Source organism: Cavia porcellus, unplaced genomic scaffold (assembly GCF_034190915.1).
Source record: "Cavia porcellus strain 051 isolate PalLab524CR breed Dunkin Hartley unplaced genomic scaffold, mCavPor4.1 scaffold_6, whole genome shotgun sequence".
In the NCBI taxonomy this organism is placed as follows: Eukaryota; Metazoa; Chordata; class Mammalia; order Rodentia; family Caviidae; genus Cavia; species Cavia porcellus.
The window spans coordinates 66,460,137-66,480,395 of record NW_026947489.1 but is presented as its reverse complement, the minus strand read 5'-3'; the positions used below and the strand labels follow the sequence as shown (position 1 = coordinate 66,480,395).

Below are 20,259 nucleotides of genomic sequence, written 5' to 3'. Positions count from 1 at the left end.
CTACCTTCAGTTACTAATACTGCCTGCATTGATTAGGATACAAATTAAGCCACTATAATAAAGAGATTTTGAAAACACAGTAATGCAAATAAGGTAGAAGTTTGTTTTTATTTCCCATTTTACAGGACTGATAGGATAGTTCTATTCCAGGAGCAGTCTTGGGATTGGAGTTCTTTCTATTTTGCTTTTCCATTCTTACTATGTTTTCATATTTAGGGCTAAGACTGGCTTGCAATACCATCATGTTATTCCACTGTATAAGAAGGACAAGTCAGAATTGGAAGATAGGGAATTTTCTTTTCAAAATATGATTCAGTTTTATGTATTACTATCAAAATTAGTCACTGGCTAAGAAAGATTGCAAAATCCTCCCATAGCTGATGGCCACATTTGTAGAAGGGATAGGAGGGAAAATACTGGGAATACTGAAAACTAGAGGATAATAAGTGTCTTCCATTATGGGTTTGTTGCCAATCTCCCTGATCCCCACTTGAATATCCTTATTATTAAGGTTGTGATCTGAAGTGACTTTTCTCTTAGCTTTTCTTTAAGTCTGTCATCCATGTGTAGGATACTATATAATTATCAGAAGAGGTGAGATGTGTCCAAATGTGGCTAAAAGCATTTGGGTGCTCTTACAAACACTGGACAATTGATTCGGGGAGAACCTGATGATAGTTGCAGTAATCAAGCAGCTAGACAAGTTAATCTTAATCTCTGTTTATCTTTCTTTGAGTGTGCGGTGAAACTTGCCAAAATGGTGGGTTATGTGAGTGCTGGAACTGTGGAATATCTGTACAGCCAGGATGGCAGCTTCTACTTTCTGGAACTGAATCCTCGGCTACAGGTGGAGCACCCTTGTACAGAAATGGTGGCTGATGTCAATCTCCCTGCAGCACAACTCCAGGTGAGTCACCCTGACAGGGCTCGAGTTAGAGCCAAGAGAAATTAGGAATGTGAGAGATGCCTGAAAAACTGGTTTAATCAGCTTCTGATAAGAGAAAAGCACCTCCTATGAGAGTTATACTTTATATTCATTTCTCTTACTCTTTGAGGTTATACATGTGAGGGCAGGTTTCCTTATGTTGTACAAACCTAAGAATATTATTGTATTTTCTGTCCAGATACATCTACTGTGCATAGTTCTATTTTAGCATAAACTTTTAAAAACAATATGTTTTGTTCAATTGTTTAATTATACTAAACTCTACAACATTATAATTAGCCTCTATTCCTTTTTCCTGTGTCTTTTATTGAAGTAACTGTATCAGAGTGGTGTTTGTGGCTTTTTTTTTGGCAGACTGTGATTACAATTCCACATGTTTATTTTTTAAATTATAGAATAATTGCCATCAATCTTGTCTTCTCTCATCACAGGAAATAAATACAGTGGGACATAGTAGTAATTAATGATAAAGTTTGATAATGTTTTTATATAATACCACTAAAGTCTAAAGACTTATTTACTTCTTTCAGTGTTTTAGGGGCGTGGGAATGATAATTATAATCTTGTTAAGACTTTGTAGTTGTCTGAACATCTTCAGTAGCCAGGATTGCTGACTTTTCCTTTGGATATTTTCATTCTCAGTCTTTCAAGGAGAAATGCCACAGATGGAAATGTGTGTCTATTAGATGATGAATGTAGAAACACTTCTAGCAATTTATCTGTAGGGATATACTCAGTTTTGAGTAATTTAGGATTAATGATTATAGAATACAGGATATAAAAATAGAATGTTTTAGGTAGTGATTCCAAAAATGAAAAATCTCTTGGGTTATCTGATAGTCTCCACACTTTAAGGAAAATAACAGTGAAAAATGAATGATGTGTGTTGTGTTATCTTTCAGATTGCCATGGGGATCCCTCTATTTAGAATCAAGGATATACGGATGATGTATGGGGTATCTCCCTGGGGTGATGCTCCTATTGATTTTGAAAATTCTGCTCATGTTCCTTGCCCAAGGGGTCATGTTATTGCTGCCCGGATCACTAGTGAAAATCCAGATGAGGTAACCCATCACTTAAAGGGTTTATTCCTTTTTTTCTTCATGAATTTTAATATTAAGGTAGTATTTGAGGGCATACTTCTGAAATATCTTGGGGCTTCCTCTGGAGAGGTAAATTTTCTTTTTATTAATACATGTTTACAGTACATAATGATTATAGTTATTGTGGGGAGTTCCTACATGTGCATAATACATTTCATTCTCTCTCTGTTTCTCTCTCACATCTTCTATCTTTCCTTTCCCTCCTATTCCTTCCAACTCTTGGTCCCCTTCTAGAGAGGGAAATTTATATAGGCTTCTGAGAACAGATAAGTGATCATTGCTTTACTTATCATCGAATCCCACTTAAGTCACTATAAAGTCCTCAGTGTGTTAGTACCTTTGGGCCTTGGCCTTTGTGGATTTTCTGTTTCATTTCTGCAACTGTTTGTAATTAACATGGAGCCTGAATATGGAATATATCAGTGTTTGGTTCCTTGGAGTTATAATGCAGTTTCTCTTATTATTCACTCTCTAATAGGGTTTTAAGCCAAGCTCAGGAACAGTTCAGGAACTAAATTTCCGTAGCAACAAGAATGTTTGGGGTTATTTCAGTGTTGCTGCTGCAGGAGGACTTCATGAATTTGCTGATTCTCAGTTTGGTCACTGCTTTTCCTGGGGCGAAAACAGAGAAGAAGCAATTTCGTAAGTATAATGACATTTGATAGCATTTTATAAAATCAGTTTGTGTTAATACTCAATGAAGAAAATGAGCATAAAATAGAAATCATTTCTTGGGAGCTGGGAATTTAGCTCAGCAGCATAAGCACCTGCCTTGTAAGCAGGCGGTCGTGAGTTCGATCCCTGGTACTGGTAAAAATGAAAAAGACAAAAAAAAGAAAAGAAAAGAAGAAGAAGAAGAAATCCTTTCTTGGCTTTCAAAGTACTACTATGGAAAACCTTTTTGAAGAAATGTATCTTTGTTCTAGAATCATGTTATATTAAATTATGCATTATTTGGCAGATGTTTTTCTATTGTTCTGGGCCCATTCATTTGTTTATTGGAGGTTATGCTTTTTGAAGCCGAGTCTCACTCTATAGTACAGCTTGGCCTTAAAGGCTTGCCTTGAGCTGTTGATAGTCATCCTTAGGCCTGGGATTACAAGTATGCATGTACCACCATGCCTGACTTACAGAATCATGCTTCAAAGGTATCCTGTTTTGTTTTGTTTTTTACAAAAACATTGTTATGGTAGAAGGTAGATTCTTGACCAAGAGTATAGTATCAAATAAGTTATAGATAAGTATTTGTTACCAAAATAAAGGTATAGCTATAATTTTATTATTTTATTTTATTTTTTATAGTGGTGATGATCCCTCAGCCTGAAGGTCCATCTGTGAATGTGACTTTAAAAACTTTGGGTGGCTGGTATTGTAGCTCAGTAAAGGGGCACCACTTGGCTGGCATGTATGAGTCTTTAAGTTCCATACTCACCACTGTAAAAAACAAATGTATATATATTAGGACGTAGAATTTGGATGAGCGGGGGCTGGGGATCTAGCTCAGCGGCATAAGCGCCTACCTTGCAAGCAGGCAGTCGTGAGTTCGATTCCTGGTACCAATAAAAAACAAAAAAGCCAAAAAAAAAAAGAATTCGGATGAGCACAACTGCCTTGGTTGTGCTCCGCAGCTTCCAGTAAATCTCCAGTAGTCAGAGTCCTGGGCCACGACCATAGCAGCATCCCATTCCACGATAAAGAATGAAGTCATTACAAAAAATCTAAGTATCACCATGACCAGGAGTTGCCAATGAAGGAAAAGGTAGTTGCTATAGAAGAAGGTCATAGCTGCACAGCTAGACCAGACAAATTTAAAGATGGCAAAGGCTAGTGTACTGTCTTTGAAACAGTAAAAGCCCAAAATGCTAACCAGTTGAGTATTAAAGCAACTGTCTCCCAGTCCCAACAAAAAATTCAGACAATGACAGCTTCTTTACTGGGCTTGATGTGAGCACTGCTACTGGTTCCCTGCATAGGTGTGATAGGTGCATCTCCATGTGATGCTCCACAAGTTAGCCTAGAATAACATTCAGAGAAACTGGGGGATGCTGAAAAGAAAAAAAAAAAGAAGAAGTAAAAACTCTGTGTGTTTATAGAATATGTATTAGCTACTTTCTGTTGCTGAGATACAATACTCAACACTCTGAAGTTAAATTAAAAGAAGTTTACTTTGGGTCACAGTTCCTGTGGCTTTGGTCTGTGGTAAAAAGGCTTCACGGCTTGATGGTGAGAGGGGATAGTGGAGAAATACTGCAGTGACAACCATGGGAGCCAGGGGCGGAAAACATCCCCACTGACCTACATTCCCACGCCGGGCTCCACCTCTGAAACATGAGGTTTGGGAGACGTTTTAGATATAAACCATGACATTCTTCACTGTACCCCGAAAAGGCTCATGTGCATTTCATGTAAAATGCATTTAGCTAATTTTAAGAGTTGCCAATGTTTTAACAGTTTCAACATAGCAAGAAAAGTCTAATTTCAAAGGCTCCTGAAACTCAAGATGAACTCTTAGTTGTGAGCTCCTGTAAAGATTCTTAAAAAGTTAAATATTTCTTACCCCAAATGGAGACATAAGGATAAAAACTAATGTGACAAAAGCCAAGACCAGAACTAAGTAGTTCAAAAACTAAATTCTGTAACTCCATGACTAGAACTCAGAGCAGGTGGTGGTGATCTGTGAATTCCCAAGAAAGTTCCCTTTCTCTTGAGCTCAGAGGAATGAAGCAATTCTTTATTTTTTTATCCCCCCCCCCCCTTGAGACAGGGCTTCATTATTCTGGCAGTATAGACTGGCCTTGAACTCACATTGTAGCCCAGGCTGGCCTTGAACTTGCAGAAATCCTTCTGCCTCAGCCTCCTGAATGCTGGGGTTTCAGGCATGCACCATCACACCTGGCAGCAGTTCTTTAAAATGATTGAAAAACACTAAAATATTTGTTTCTAAAACCAAGTGTATTCTGCTTTATCCCCAGAAATATGGTTGTGGCTTTGAAGGAACTATCTATTCGGGGTGACTTTCGAACTACAGTTGAATACCTGATCAAATTGTTAGAGACTGAAAGCTTTCAGTTGAACAGAATTGATACTGGCTGGCTGGACAGACTGATAGCAGAAAAAGTACAGGTGTGTTTTTCTTCTTGCCTTAAATATCCTCTGTGATTAGTAGGCTGGAGGTGTATTTAGTCTCTGTCACTAGGTGAAATTTTAGGACTCTAATATCTATTTGGAGGAACAGGAATGATTTTAGGCACTATTTGAATCCTTGTGCCAGGCTAGAAATGTAGGTGGAGTGGTAAGATGCTTGTGTATCATTATAAGGCCATGAGTTTGATCTCTAGCAGAAATGAACAAATAAAATGATAGTACCTGTGCTGCAGAACTACTTTATATGTTGTAGTATTACTTCCCACTGTGTACTTGAAGAGAAGTATGCAAGGACTGGAATACTGCATTAACTTTATTCATTGACATTCGGTCTGTCTGAATCAGAGCTAGCAGTTTCCATATCTACTAAGTGTTAATGAAATCAATGATCATATCTTGGTGCTGAAAGCTGGGCTATTCTGAAAGACCAAAACTTTTGTATAAAATTATTAGATTCATATAAATTGTCTAAATGTCAAGATTTTGACTGTCTACCATTTTTATTTAAGATTATCAGTAGTCAAATCTTTGAACCTTTTAAAATTTATTTTGGACAAAAATTTATTTTTGAGCTGCTCTCAAAGTAAGTGTGTTTGATTCTGGGGCGTATCAAAAATCAGTCAGGCAATAATGATGAAGATAGCTCTTCATTATGATTTATAACAAACTTGAGCCTAATTTCACTTTTGTGGCTGTGATGTTAAGTGACTATGCCTTTGATGTGTCCTCTTTTTCTTCCTTTTAGGCAGAACGACCTGATACTATGTTGGGAGTCGTGTGTGGGGCTCTCCACGTGGCAGATGTGAATCTGCGGAATAGCATCTCCAACTTTCTTCACTCCTTAGAACGGTAGAGTTTCTTTTTTTTTTTTTTTTTTTTTCCTTTTTCCTTTTTATCGGATACCGGGGATCGAACTCACGACTGCCTGCTTGCAAGGCAGGCACTTATGCTGCTGAGCTAAATCCCCAGCCCCTAGAGTTTGTTTCTTATGGGATATATAAGCTAACCAATGTTCCTGAATATAGGATTGCCATTCAGACAGCTGTTTATTTTTCTATTCCTTCCTGGTAGCTTGGAAAAGCTATTTTTTATTCATGGATTGGTGGCAAGGAAAAGAGAAAAGATACAGTAATTCACGGCAAATTATTTTAGGACTCTAACTCCAGATTCTAGAAAATAGCTTATTCCACAGGTGAAACAGGTTGCTCTTTTAAAACTGAAATCCAGCTGTAGTAAACATTCTGTTGTGTGCAAGCATCAAAATTCCCCAAACCTTTGTGATAAAGATCTTACATTTCTCCCTTCATTGAACCCTAAATATATCATGTATTGTTTATATCACTTCTCAGGAATTAATAATTGAGGCTGCTACTCAGGATGACCTCACAAGTCTTTCAATTGAAAGGTCAGACATATATGGGGCTCAACTAATTTCTAACACTCATTCTGGAGACTAAGCTCTGCCTTTGAATTTCCTGAAGAATTGATGAAAGAGCCAAGCATATTAAAACACTTCAATCACTTTATTTCTTTCTCTGTTGTTAGACTTGTATCAACTCCCTTTTAAAGTGTCTGAAAGGAAGAAAAGAAACACAATTTTGAAAATTGAACGGAGATTGCAGTTACTCAAACACTGTGATAAATATCTTTTACTATGTTACTCTCAGCATGACTTTCAACTCCATCAGTACTTTGTCCCCCCTTTTTGTTTTTTGCACTGGGGATCAAATTCACAACCTCCTGCTTGTCAAGCAGGCACTTATGCTGCTGAGCTAAATCCTTGTCCCACTTTGTCCTCTTTTTACCAGTGTAGTCTTTCTTATTATTATTCTTAAATGTAAAATCTCTGTTAAGGGGTGGGGATTTAGCTCAGCAGCATAAGCACCTGCCTTGCAAGTGTATGGTCGTGAGTTTGATCCCAGGTTAAAAAAAAAAAAAAAAAAAAAAACTGTTAAATCATTTCCTCTTGATGCACAAATGTGTCACATACAATCTCTTCTGCAAGTCATCCCCCACTTTGATGTTCTTATTTTTTAATTTATTTTTAAAACTTGCATTATTTGAAAGTTGTTTATTTTTATTTTTTAATTTTTAAATTTATTTGGTACTAGGAATCGAATTCAGGACCTATAGGATTATGCTGTGCTACTGAGTTATACCCCCAGCCCAACTTGTTTGTTTTTATAACTTAAGTTTTCAAGAGCTGCATAAATAGCATTTATCACTTTTAATCGGTACCGGGGATCAAACTCACGACCATGTGCTTACAAGGTAGGCGCTTATGCCACTGAGCTAAATCCCTAGCCCCACTTCTATATACTCTTCACCCAAATTCAGCAATTACTGTCAACTTGCCACTGATGACTTATCATTCTTTCTCTTTACTAGTTTTTTCAGATTTTGTTTGTTTATTTTTAAGAACAGATAGAATATTCACATGCTTCAGAGTTCAAAAGGTGCAAAAAGACATGTAATGAAAATCTCCTTCTTACTTGTATTCCTTGGCCACCCAGTTTCCTCCCCTTTTAATCAGTCCATGTTGTGGAGACATGTATCGTATGTGTTTCTTTTACTCCCAGGTTTTTAAAAATGTAAATAGTTTCTTCAAATGTAAATTTTTCTTTACCTTGTTTTCTTTCATTTAATGGTATAGTCTAGTGTTTCATAAGAGTACATGGGGGCTGGGGATTTAGCTCAGCAGCATAAGCGCCTGCCTTGCAAGCAGGCAGTCGTGAGTTTGATCCCTGGTACCAATAAAAAGACAAAAAAAAAAAAAAGAGTACATGAAAAACTTCTTTCTTTTTAATGGCTGGTTATTGTAATAAATATGAGGAGATGTTTAACTAAGCTAAGAAGGGGAATACAAATCAAGACCACCATGAGCTATTACCTGAACCCATTAGGATGTCTGCTATAAAAAACAAAAACAGAAAATTACAAGTATTGGAAAAATTGGGACTTTGATGTTCTCTTGGTGGGAAGGTAAAATGGTGTAACCACTATAGACAACAATAATAAAATTCCTCATGAAATTAAAAGTAGAATTATGATATGATCTGGGATTACCATTCTGAGTATTACCAAAAAATTGAAAATGTAATCACAAATAGATACTGTCATGTTAATAGCAGCATTATTTACTGTAGCTGAAAGGTAAAAATATCTCAAATGTCCAGTGACAAATAAAGGAGTAAATAAAATGAAGTGTATACCTAGCAATGGAATATTATTTAACTTTAAAAAAGAAACCATTCTGACCTAGAATAAACTATGAATGAGGGTCGGGGATATAGGTTAGTATTAGTATGCTTGTGTAACATGTGCATTTCCCTGTAGTGCAAAATCACACACACACACACCAAGAAAAACCAGGAAGGTATGGATGAATCCCAGGTTCTCAGGAGGCTGAGGCATAAAGATCACAAGTTTGAGACTTGGAAGAATTTAGTGAGACTCTTGGGGCATAGCTCAGTGCCCCCTGGGTTCAGTCTTCAGCATCAAAAACAAGCGAACATGAACCTTGAGGATATTAGGCTAAATGAAATAGCCACATAAAAGACAAATACTATATAATTTTACTTATATGAAATCTCAAGTGTAATCAGTCTCATAGAACATGTGAGCGTCTAGGGGAAGGAGGCATTAGGAAATAGTTGTTGGGTGGTTATAGAGTTTTGATCTTGCCTGATGAAAAAGTTCTGGAGATTGGTTGTACAGTAATGTAAATATACTTAACACAGTAGAACTACACATTTAAAAATGATTGAGCTACTACATTTTGTTATGTGTATTTTATCTCAATAAGTTTCATTATATGGTTTTTACATAATTTTATGTTATCACTTTGCTGATAGTCATTTAGGTTGTTTCTCATCTTGCTATTTCAGGAAATGCCACCACCAAAAATCTTTGAGATTACTTTATAAACCATTAAAACTTTCTAGAAGTACTTTTTTTATTTCAGGGGTCAAGTCCTACCTGCTCATACACTTCTGAACACAGTAGATGTTGAGCTTATCTATGATGGAATCAAATACGTACTTAAGGTATGCAAACCCCACAGAAGACTGCACCTTCATTTTTGCCTCTGTCACCTACTTCTCTTTAGAGATAAGAAAAAAAATTGGTTAGTGTAAGGGATGGAGGTGTTAGTGAAATTACAGTCATTATTTGTGTGAATGGCTGAAGCAGTATTTGATGAGTCTGTGAAAGTGTTTTACTGGTTTTCAATCTCACATTAAAGCTGAGAAATAAAATGGGAATAGGGAACAGCCAGAGCACGGAAAAGCTAAAGTAGCCTTATTTACTTTACCAGGATAGATCCATGGCTGATAGATGCTGATGCAAATAGCACCAGGGCCCTGAATTTCCTTCTATCTTTTTACATGTATCTCGAAATATGGAAATTTTGTTTGGGGCTCTGCCTAGAAGGAATATACTAACTTATCCCTGCTGATTTGTATTCATTACAGGTAACTCGGCAGTCTCCCAACTCCTACGTGGTGATCATGAATGGCTCATGTGTGGAAGTTGATGTCCATCGGCTGAGTGACGGAGGACTGCTCTTGTCATATGACGGCAGTAGTTACACCACATACATGAAGGAAGAAGTTGATAGGTGCGTGACTGAGTGCTGGCCATTGTATTAATTTTTATTCTTAGTATTGCTAGTTTATAGGATTTTTCTAGCCCCTACCTGTAGCAGTACTGGGTATTTAATTTTTATTTTGACAGGGTGTCATTAAATTGCCCAGGTTGTCCTCAAATTTGTGATCTTTCTGCCTCAATCTTCTGACTAGTTGGGACTACCGTTATGCACTGCCACGCCTGGCTAGTGTACTCATTTTTATTTAAAAGTATATATATTTCAGTGTTGCAGAAATGTTTACAATAGAAAACATACCAGAAGCTGGATATGCTGGTGCACACCTATAGGTGCTTGGGAGGCTGAGGCAGGAAGCTGGCTTGAATGCAGGAGTGTGGGGCCATCGTAGGCAAAAATTTCATTTATTGAGGGAGAGGAAAAGAAAGAAAACAAGTTTCCCTACCACTCTGATGTGAATGGATAATAAAAAATCTATACGTCACTGTGCTGGGTTTTTCTTTTCTTTTCTTTTGGTTTTTGAGATAGGATCCTGCTATGTAGTTCAGACTGGGCTTGAACTCACTATGTAGCCCAGGCTGGCCTCAAACTCACAGTGATTCTCCTGCTTCAGCTTCCTATGTGTGCACCACTGTGCCTGGCCTTTGTATTTTTTTAAGTAAAGGTGACTGTCATTTTATGACTATATAGTACTTCCTTAAATGAATATACCAGGGTTTATTCTGACCCTTATTGGAGAATATTGTAAAAATGACACAAAAATGTCCTCTGTATGTTCATGTATTGAATAAAGCTTTTTGGTTTTTGGTGTTTTTTAAGAATGATATTCTCTGCTCTTCCTCTATTTATCCTGAAGTACCTTATTAGCTCACGTCTCCCATTTACCTCCTAGATACCGCATTACAATCGGCAATAAAACCTGTGTGTTTGAGAAGGAAAATGACCCATCAGTATTGCGTTCACCTTCTGCTGGGAAGTTAATCCAATACATTGTGGAGGATGGAGGCCATGTGTTCGCTGGGCAGTGCTATGCTGAGATTGAGGTCAGGGTGATGAATAGACTGTTCGTTCATGGGAAGGAGTATAGGAAAAGGGTTAGCTGGAATAAACTCAAACAAAAATAACAGAAGGAAATAAAAAAGAAAACACCAGTTGGTTTAATTCAGGTTGTGAACCTTAAATTTTTACAAACAAAAAGCTCACAGTTTTTCCTTGACAAATGAAGAAAATCTGGCCCTAAAAATAGATACTAGGCAATAACACTTACTGAATATTAAGTGTTGTGCCAACTGCTAGCTATACAGAAAACATGGTAGGTGGAGTTGGCACAAAGCAAACAGTTGCTGAAATGTGATGAATTCTGAGAGAACAAAGCACAAGTGCACAGGAATTCCTAACCTGAGTTGAGGCTATATAGTAAGGGAAGACACCTGAAAGAGGGCACATTTGTTCTAAGTTTTGAAAGACAGCTAATGCTAGATCAGGTGAAGAAGGTCGTGTGAGAGTGTTTAACGTTAAGGGGACATTGTGTATAAAGGCACAAAAATAAAGAATGTTCTATAGTTAGGAGCTAAAGAAGCTGTGTGAGGCCTTGAATGTAAGGTCGTGAAGGATCATATTTGCTATACCAGTAAGTTTAGACAGTCCTGAATGTAGTGGGGAAATCACTCTGGAGGATTTCAGGCTGAAAAGTGATCTAAGATTTGGCCTCCTGAATGATTGTTTTTGGGGACCTTGTTGGAAGTAGATAGCAGGTAGAGAAATCTTTTAGGAAAATTTTGAAGTAAAGTACTTTAAACCAGAAATGAGTAGCACCTAAACCAATGCCGTGGCAAAAGATTTTTAAGAAGAATTTAGAACATGTGCCTGGCTAGGGTTGACTAGTAGATGAAAGCAAGAAAGAAATGAAGAGTAGTCCTTAGGTTTTAGCCTTCTGGGTATCTTAGGGTAGACATTCTGAGAGTACCATGTCCATTAGTATGAGGAGGCCAAATTGTTCATCACTTCTAAGTACAAAATAAGTAAAATCACAAATTGTTGCAAAAGTTAGAAATAGGTGAGCTGTTAGTAACTCATTAATATTTAAAGCTATATTCTAACATGTTCTAATTTCTCACCTTTGGAATCTGTAGGATACTTTGATAAGATTCCCACTTCTGGGGGTTCATGAGTTAGATTTACCTGCTAAGGGAAACACTGATCTCTTTAAAATATTCATTTACCTAAGGAGAGATTAGATTCTAATTTATGTATTTTCCATTGTAGGTAATGAAGATGGTGATGACCGTAACAGCTTCTGAATCTGGCTGCATTCATTATGTCAAGCGACCTGGAGCAGCTCTTGACCCTGGCTGTGTAATAGCAAAAATGCAATTGGACAACCCCAACAAGGTTCAGCAGGTGAGGAGAAAGGGACTGTTGCCTTCAAAAGCTAAAGAACATTGTGGGGTGGGGAATGGGGGGGGTTGTACTCAGTTTGCCGGTTTTTGTTTTTCTTTACTTACATTCTTTTTTTTCCCCTCTGATTTTATGTCTTGTATTTATGCTGATCATATTGTGGAATTAGAATTTGCAAGAATTAATTTAACATGGGGTGGGGATTTGGCTCAGCAGCATGAGTGCCTGCCTGGCAGGCACAAGGTCATGAGTTTGATCCCTGGTACCCCCCCCATAAAAATTAATTTAATAATTCAAAGATGCTGTAATTTTGCTGTTTTGCTTCTTCTACTGCCTTCTTTCATAGTAGGTAGGTGTGCTGAGGAGATGCCTTGATTTTGAATGATGGCTCCGAGGCGCGGTGGTGTTTTTGTGCCTGAATAGAAGTTAATGAATGACAATTTCTTGTTGGAATTGACAGGCTGAGCTTCACACTGGTAGTCTGCCACGGATCCAGAGCACAGCACTTAGAGGCGAGAAGCTCCATCGAGTGTTCCACTATGTCCTGGATAATCTGGTCAATGTAATGAATGGATACTGCCTTCCAGATCCTTTCTTTAGCAGCAGGGTATGCATTAACTCTCTTCTCCAAAATAAAGTATCTTGAAGATTTTGTAGAGGGATAGAAAAAAGCTGGTGTAGAATTCTCCCACTTTTTAGTTTGGGGATGCAGTCTTTAAATCCTTGCTTCTTAGCTTTGTCAGAAATTTCACATTTAGTTGGGATTATTCCTTTTAAAACAGAGAATAGGCGCTGGGGATTTAGCTCAGGGGCATAAGTGCCTGCCTTGCAAGCAGGCAGTCGTGAGTTCGATCCCTGGTACCGATAAAAACAAAAAAGACCAAAAAAAAAAAAACCAAAAAAAAACAAAGAAAGAAAAACAGAGAATAAAGCCAGTATTTGATGTTTACTCTGCTTTTTTTTTGGTGAGACAAAGTCTTGTTCAGTATCTTGGCTGGCCTTGAGCTCACTGTGTAATCCAGGCTAACCTCAAACTCATACCAATCCTGTCTCAGCCTCTTGAGTGCTCGGATTACTGGGGTGCACTGTCACCCTCAGCTACTCAGCAATATTAAAGTAAATATTATGTGATAGTGATTTTGGATACCTCATTTTATTAGGGAAATTATAACTTTAGATCCTATTTTCTGTTTTTTTTCCTCAGGTAAAAGACTGGGTAGAGCGCTTGATGAAGACCCTCAGAGATCCCTCCCTGCCTCTCCTTGAATTGCAAGATATCATGACCAGTGTCTCTGGCCGTATCCCTCTCAATGTGGAAAAGTCAATCAAGAAAGAAATGGCTCAATATGCTAGCAATATCACATCAGTCCTCTGTCAGTTTCCCAGCCAACAGGTATTTATGGGCAGCACTACTGTTTTCCACTGAAGGTCATGTTGTGGAATTCTGTTCTGGTTAGATCCTCCTTACTGTCTGGATGTTGGCTTTTATAATTTTAAGCATTGAGTCCTCCAAACTACCTCAGGATATAAACTCAATAATGAAAGCAGTATATATGAAATATAAAGCATCTTGTGTGAGAAAAGCATGCTTTGGCTATGTGATCCATTTAACTTTGTTCTTAGGGATGTTCGCTAATTAGACATGTATTCATAAATATAAAGTGAGAGACATAATGATAATTCTATTATCAGAGCTTCTTTACTTCCTTAGCAGTATTCTTAACCCCTACCTATATTCTTTCCTCCTCTCTCCAACTCTTTTTTTTTTTTTTGTGGTGACTGAGATTAAACCTAGGACTTCATGCATGCTAGGCAAATGCTCGGTTACTAAGTTACATTCCCAACCACTTTGCCTGTAAAGTAGATTTACATAGGGAGTAAAGTTGGGCAAGTGAGAAGTAAAACTTGGGTTTCAATTTAAATAGATCTTGTTTGTCAGAGCCTCCGAGTAGATGGTAGTGTTTGTGGTGTTGTCATAATTCCATTGGCATCAAAGAGTCAGAAGAATAAAAAGTTGCTTGCTTATTATGTTAACCCCTAAGCTATGCCTGGTAACTTCTGGCTTCTGCCAACAGGTTAAAGGTAGGAACTGGTGTTTTACTACTAAGAAGATTCTTAGTAATGGTGCTACCACTGATGCTTTGGGTCCTTTGTTAGATTGGGCTTTATTTACTTATTTTTTCTTATGCCTTAGATTGCCAACATCCTAGATAGTCATGCAGCTACATTGAACCGGAAATCTGAACGGGAAGTTTTCTTTATGAACACTCAGAGCATTGTTCAACTAGTACAGAGGTAATCAATATGTAACTCCATGTTCCTGCCTGCACCTATCTTTCTTTTAAATGGTCATGAAGAATATTCCCTCAGATCTGACTTTGAGAAATTAGAAAGCACTTTTTACTTCAGAAGGTACCTTATCTTTTTATTTATTTATTTATTTATTTATTTTTAGTCTTTTTCGTTTTTATCGGTACCAGGGATCGAACTCACGACCGCCTGCTTATAAGGCAGGTGCTTATGCCGCTGAGCTAAATCCCCAGCCCCGGTACCTTATATTTTTAAAATATCTTACGATTGGGACCTAACTCTGATACTCAGTTTTTTTTTTTTCAATACCAGGGATTGAACTCATGACCTTACGCTTTCCAGGCAGGGGGTTATGCCACTGAGCTAAATCCCTGACCCAATACTCAGTATTTCTGATCTTTTAATATTTTTCCATCCATCATTAAGGCAGTGAAATTCTGTTGTTTCTTTGATGAATATTGCAATTTTCCTTCTGACACAGGACTTAGAATCACATATATTCTTGTTTTGTTTTGTTTATTTTTTTTTGAGACATAGTCTCACTAGGTAACCCAAGCTGGCCTCAAACTCATAGCAATCCTCCTGCCTCAGCCTCCTGAGTGCTTGGATTACAGGAGTGCACCACCCTTCATAGCTATTGTTTCTGGTTTAAAGAACCAGTTAGACTAAAGGGCTATTCATAGAGTATTTTCAACTTTAACACAGTATACTGAAAAATTTTTCAGAAGTCTCTGTCTTTTCAAGGGTGTGGCAGTAATTTCAGCCTGGCAATGGGAACTGAATCAGAATGATAAATACAAGTATGGAATTTTTAAATTTTGTTTTTATTTTCCTTTTCTCTTATTTTTTATAAAAGACCTCATTTGTAGTAAGGTTACTTTTAGGCTTGGGATTTAAATTCATCTGTTTGGTTAATTTTAGGTTTGTCCCTATCCTGCCGTATATTCAGAAGAAAAGCTGTTCAAGGGAAAAATCTAGAAAGTAAATTTGGCCTTTGGGTTTATTATTTAATACTGTTGACCTGTTGATTTTTTTATTGGAAACTTTTTCTGTCTGCCTAGATACCGAAGTGGCATTCGAGGCCACATGAAGGCTGTGGTGATGGATCTGCTCCGGCAGTACCTGAAAGTAGAGACACAGTTCCAGAATGGTAAACTTCCTCTTGAGGAGTCTTTTTCTAGGGAAATTTGCAGTTCCAATGACCAAACCAGACTACCCCTGTAGGACTGTGTCACTTCCTTTTTTATGCGTGGGTGTGTATTTTGAGGATCTTGCTTTGTAGTCCAGGCTTGCCTCAAACTTGTGCCTCACCTGCCTCAGCCGCTGTAGTGCTGGGACTACACGTGTGCCCCTCCATTCACTGCTGCATTATAAACTAAACTGCCATATTCCATTGGCACCAAAACAGCTTGAGAAACTGTGAATTCAGTGTTCTTCTGATAGAAGTCTAAGGTAATTTTTTGAGCAGAGATTAGTATTTTCCATTGACATCTTCCTGACTTTAAATGAAATTGGTTGAGTCTTTACTAGGCTGAAATAGAAATTTCTTGATGGACTTGCCTCTCAGAAGTAATCCAACCACAGGCGTATTGGAAAGGCTCTGATTTTCCACTACTCTTTTGTGAATCATTTAGGTGGAATTTGTATCAGGCTTTCTCTTCAGAGCTTCCCTGAATGATGATATATAGTCTAAGTGAAAAACTCCTTGGCTGTTTTAAAGCTGTGTACTGTTGGTATTGCTTCCTGCCACAAGATGGCAGTGAAACACCATGGAATTTGAAATAGTACCTAAAACTGTTTTCTGTTTTGTTGCCTTTTACAACGTATTACAGCTAAGTTGGTTTATTCTCACTAATGTAAAGTTGTTTAGTTTGGGGATAATTGATTAATTGTAACTTATCATGTTCTAATAGATTAAAGCAGGAAGAAATTTGGTCATCAACTCAGACAGAGGAAAAGAGCATTTGACAAAGTTTAGCATTCATTCATGCTAAACTTTTGTAAACTAGCAAGGAAGCAGAACTTTTATATCTTGTAAGAGGGACCCACAAAAAATCTACAGGATACATCATATATAGTGGTAAAATGTTGAAAGCATTCTTTTTAAGATTAAGACAGAAAGGGGTTTAGCTCAGCAGCACAGAGGCTCCCTAACAAGCACAAGGTCCTTAGATAATTCTTGGTACCAAAACAACAACAACAAAAAAAGAGTAAGACTAAGATATTTGCTACCACTACTTCTGTACTGGATGTCCTGGTCAGTGCAGTAAGAAAATAAGAAGTTTAAGGATTGAAGAGGAATAAGCACATAGATCTTCCACTAATACATGGATATGATGTCTTATTCATAGACTCAGAAAACCCTCAAATTTATTATTAAATTATTTAAAGTCTAACAAGGTTGCTAAATACAAATGTCAACATATAAAATTCAATTGTATTTTTTTATAGTAGAGCAGTTGCTTCAGAAAAGCAACTTAGCAAATATATCCTTCATTCATTCATGTATGTGCTGTGGTACTGGTGGTTGAACTGAGGATCTTTGCACTAAACTATATCCTCAGCCCTTTTATTTTTTGAGACAGTGTCTCACAAAGTTACCTAGGCTAGGCTCAAATTTTTAATCATCCAGTTCCTAGCGTGGTGGGATTACAGGCACATGTCTCCATGTCTGGCTTGTAATTTCATCTTTTATCAAATTCAAAAACAGGAAAAATTAAGTTGTATATTTTCTGGTGGTAAATATCAATAAAAGCAAAAAAAATGATAAATATGAAACTCAAGTTAGTAATTGCAATGAAGAACAAATAAATGTACTTAAAGATGTTCTATGAAAATTTAGTAGCTTTGGAATAATGAGTATTTAAACTGTTGGTATATATTTTCTATGTTCTGTGTATGTATATCACAATTAATAGTTCTTAAAAGGAGCAAGTGAAAAAGAGGAAGGAGATAGTAAACATCAATACTTTCTTTTTTGTTAACGTTTCCTCCTACCCCAGATAAGTATATTTTTTATTTCTTCAGTTCCTAATAATTCATAATAAAAATATATTTATGTTATCACTTCAAAACTATCTTGATAGAAGAACATATGAATTTATGGGGTCTGTGCCTAGATCCCCAATCTCCCAAACAAGTGTGTGCCCAAAGCCCAAATGAATGAGACAATGGTATGATCTTTAGGGTTCCAGGAGGACTGAAATCCTCTGCAGAGTTCTTAACTCTAGTGGCTGAGACAGACAGTATCACTAGGCATACCATATTTATTTAGTATTCAAACAAGGAAGGAATTAAAGTGGAAAAGGCAGGAAACCTGAGTAGGACCTTGGGAGGGGTTCAGAGACCCCTCCAAGCAACAGACGATGCTAATTAAGGAGAACTATCCTAGGAGAAAGTCTGCAGGGGTCCTCAGCTGTGGCCTGTCTTGCCCCCTGAGGCATCTTCTCATTATCAGTTCAGTTATGCCCAGGCCATGCCACAGCCCTGCACATGTATTCAGCTTCAACGACACCAACAATACAGGACAACCAATTTTTTTTCTTGCAGTTCTGGGAACAGATTCCAGGGCCTTATAAATGCTAAGCAAATTGTTCTACCACTGAGCTACCTTCTCAAGGAATAACAGCCTTCATTTTGCTTTAACTGGGTCTTTTTGAAATTTACAGTTCTATAGTTATTGTTGTCTGCTGCTTTTCAAATATATTTTAGCTTAATTTTTTGTTCGTTGTTTTAAGACAGACTCTCACTATGTAGGTTCAGCCTGGTCTTTAACTCATATGTATCCTAGGCTAGCCTTGAACTCAGAGCAGAACTCCTTTCTTGTAGTCCTCTTGAGTGCTAGGATTACAGAGCCTCCATACATGCATATTTTAGTTTTATTTTGAAAGAAAAAATGTGTATGTCAATCTATGATATTTAACATAGATACATGAAAGTTGCTGTGGTCCAAGTCTAGGAAATCACGGTAAGTGCAATTTGAACATCACTATTCTGGTTTGTAATTTAACATGGGGTCTGAACTGAGGTGGTAATGTTTTAGTATTTTCATAATTTCCTAAAATTCTGACTGTTAAGAATATAAACACTAATTCTTTACTCAGGAATTTAATTCGGAGGTAAGACTTTTCTAAGAACTGAATATTTCTTATATCCTATTGTATATATTACTGCCATATACCAGAACCTTATGTTAGACATAACTTTCTACCCTAGAATCAACTTGCTTCAGGTACCTTTTAGACAAACTTGATCTAAAACTTTTCCTAGTAGTTAAAGGGAATATTTTTAGTATGTCAAACATAGAACCAGAACATCAAGCTGAACTAGACCTTAAAGATCAAATTTAGTGGTACTGACATTTTTTTTTTAAGCAACAGAACCTTCTTTTCTAAGAAAATCACTTTAGGAAGCTAAATGAGAGAGGTTAGAATAAACTACTATGGGGCTGGAGATTTAGCTCAGTAGCGTAAGTGCCTGCCTGGGAAGCGCGAGGTTGTGAGTTCAATCCCTGGTACAAAAAAAAAAAAAAAATAGAAAAACTACTATGGGGTTGGGAGTTCTTCCCAAACCCTCTGTCTCTAAAGCACATCCTGTCTCCAATTATTTTATTTTATCTTACTTGGTTTGTTGTGTTTTTTTGAGACAGAGTCTTGCTATATAGTTTAGGCTAACCTTTAACTCATTGCGTAGCCTTGGCTGGCATCAAACTCACAGTGATTTTTCTTGCCTCAGCCTCCCAAATGCTCCAATTATTTTATTTTATCTTACTTGGTTTGTTGTGTTTTTTGAGACAGAGTCTTGCTATATAGTTTAGGCTAACCTTTAACTCATTGCGTAGCCTTGGCTGGCATCAAACTCACAGTGATTTTTCTTGCCTCAGCCTCCCAAATGCTAGGAGTGTAGGTCTGCATCATTATGCCTGGCTTCCAGGTTTTTTAGTGTAATGCAGGTGAGGTCTGGAAAGACCAAATGAATTGCTACAGAGCACAAAGAAGTTGGTAACAGAGCTAGGCCTTGTGCCCAAATATTTTATTTTTTAATTTAATTTTGCAGTGTTAGCTTTTAATCTTGGGACCTTCATACTGAGCTCCCCCTTATTATTTTTTGTTTTTAGACTAGTCTCCCTAAGTTACTGTGTTGCCTGACTGGGTTCCTATTTGTTATTCTCTATGCCTCATCCTCCAGAGTACTGAGATTATAGGTGTGCACCTCCACACTTGGTTGAGCCCAGGATTTACGTGCAGATTTGTATGATTCCTAGTCTAATATTCCTTTAGTATTAGTCTAATACTCCTTTAGTAACTAATGTGCCATTTCTGTACAAATGCATCCAAGAAAATTTTTATTATGTTTTTTCTCACTATCTGGTGAATTGTGAACATTTAGAAATTGGACCAGGAATTTAGCTCAGTGGTATAAGCTCATACCTGTCAAGCACAAGGTCATGAGTTTCAATCCCTGGTATCAAAAAACAAAACATTAAGAATCTAACACATACCATGTAACAGTGAGCTTTCGTGAAGATCAGTTCTTCTTGCTGCTTACAGGTCACTATGACAAATGTGTGTTTGCCCTTCGTGAAGAGAACAAAAGTGACATGAACACTGTACTGAACTACATTTTCTCTCATGCTCAAGTCACCAAAAAGAATCTTCTGGTCACAATGCTTATTGTGAGTATCATTTTTCAGAACCTGTAATGTTGATGATATGTGAAATGTAGTTGTTTACTTCTGGTAGCTGTGGTCAGAGGAA

At 37.3% G+C, this 20,259-nt stretch overlaps 1 protein-coding gene across 5 annotated transcripts in view; it reads left to right on the top strand.

Moving 5' to 3' along the window:
- Acaca (acetyl-CoA carboxylase alpha) overlaps positions 1-20,259 on the top strand; it is a 308,031-nt gene that overhangs the window by 151,413 nt on the left and 136,359 nt on the right. For all 5 annotated transcript variants that reach the window (XM_013152137.3, XM_005003514.4, XM_003469462.5 and 2 more), the window contains 14 exons: positions 737-907; positions 1,849-2,010; positions 2,528-2,691; positions 5,022-5,172; positions 5,939-6,042; positions 9,158-9,239; positions 9,666-9,811; positions 10,689-10,839; positions 12,062-12,196; positions 12,654-12,800; positions 13,398-13,586; positions 14,388-14,488; positions 15,565-15,653; positions 20,053-20,177. In XM_013152137.3, coding sequence (XP_013007591.1) covers positions 737-907; positions 1,849-2,010; positions 2,528-2,691; positions 5,022-5,172; positions 5,939-6,042; positions 9,158-9,239; positions 9,666-9,811; positions 10,689-10,839; positions 12,062-12,196; positions 12,654-12,800; positions 13,398-13,586; positions 14,388-14,488; positions 15,565-15,653; positions 20,053-20,177 — 1,917 coding nt within the window. The remainder of the gene's footprint in view (positions 1-736; positions 908-1,848; positions 2,011-2,527; positions 2,692-5,021; positions 5,173-5,938; positions 6,043-9,157; positions 9,240-9,665; positions 9,812-10,688; positions 10,840-12,061; positions 12,197-12,653; positions 12,801-13,397; positions 13,587-14,387; positions 14,489-15,564; positions 15,654-20,052; positions 20,178-20,259) is intronic.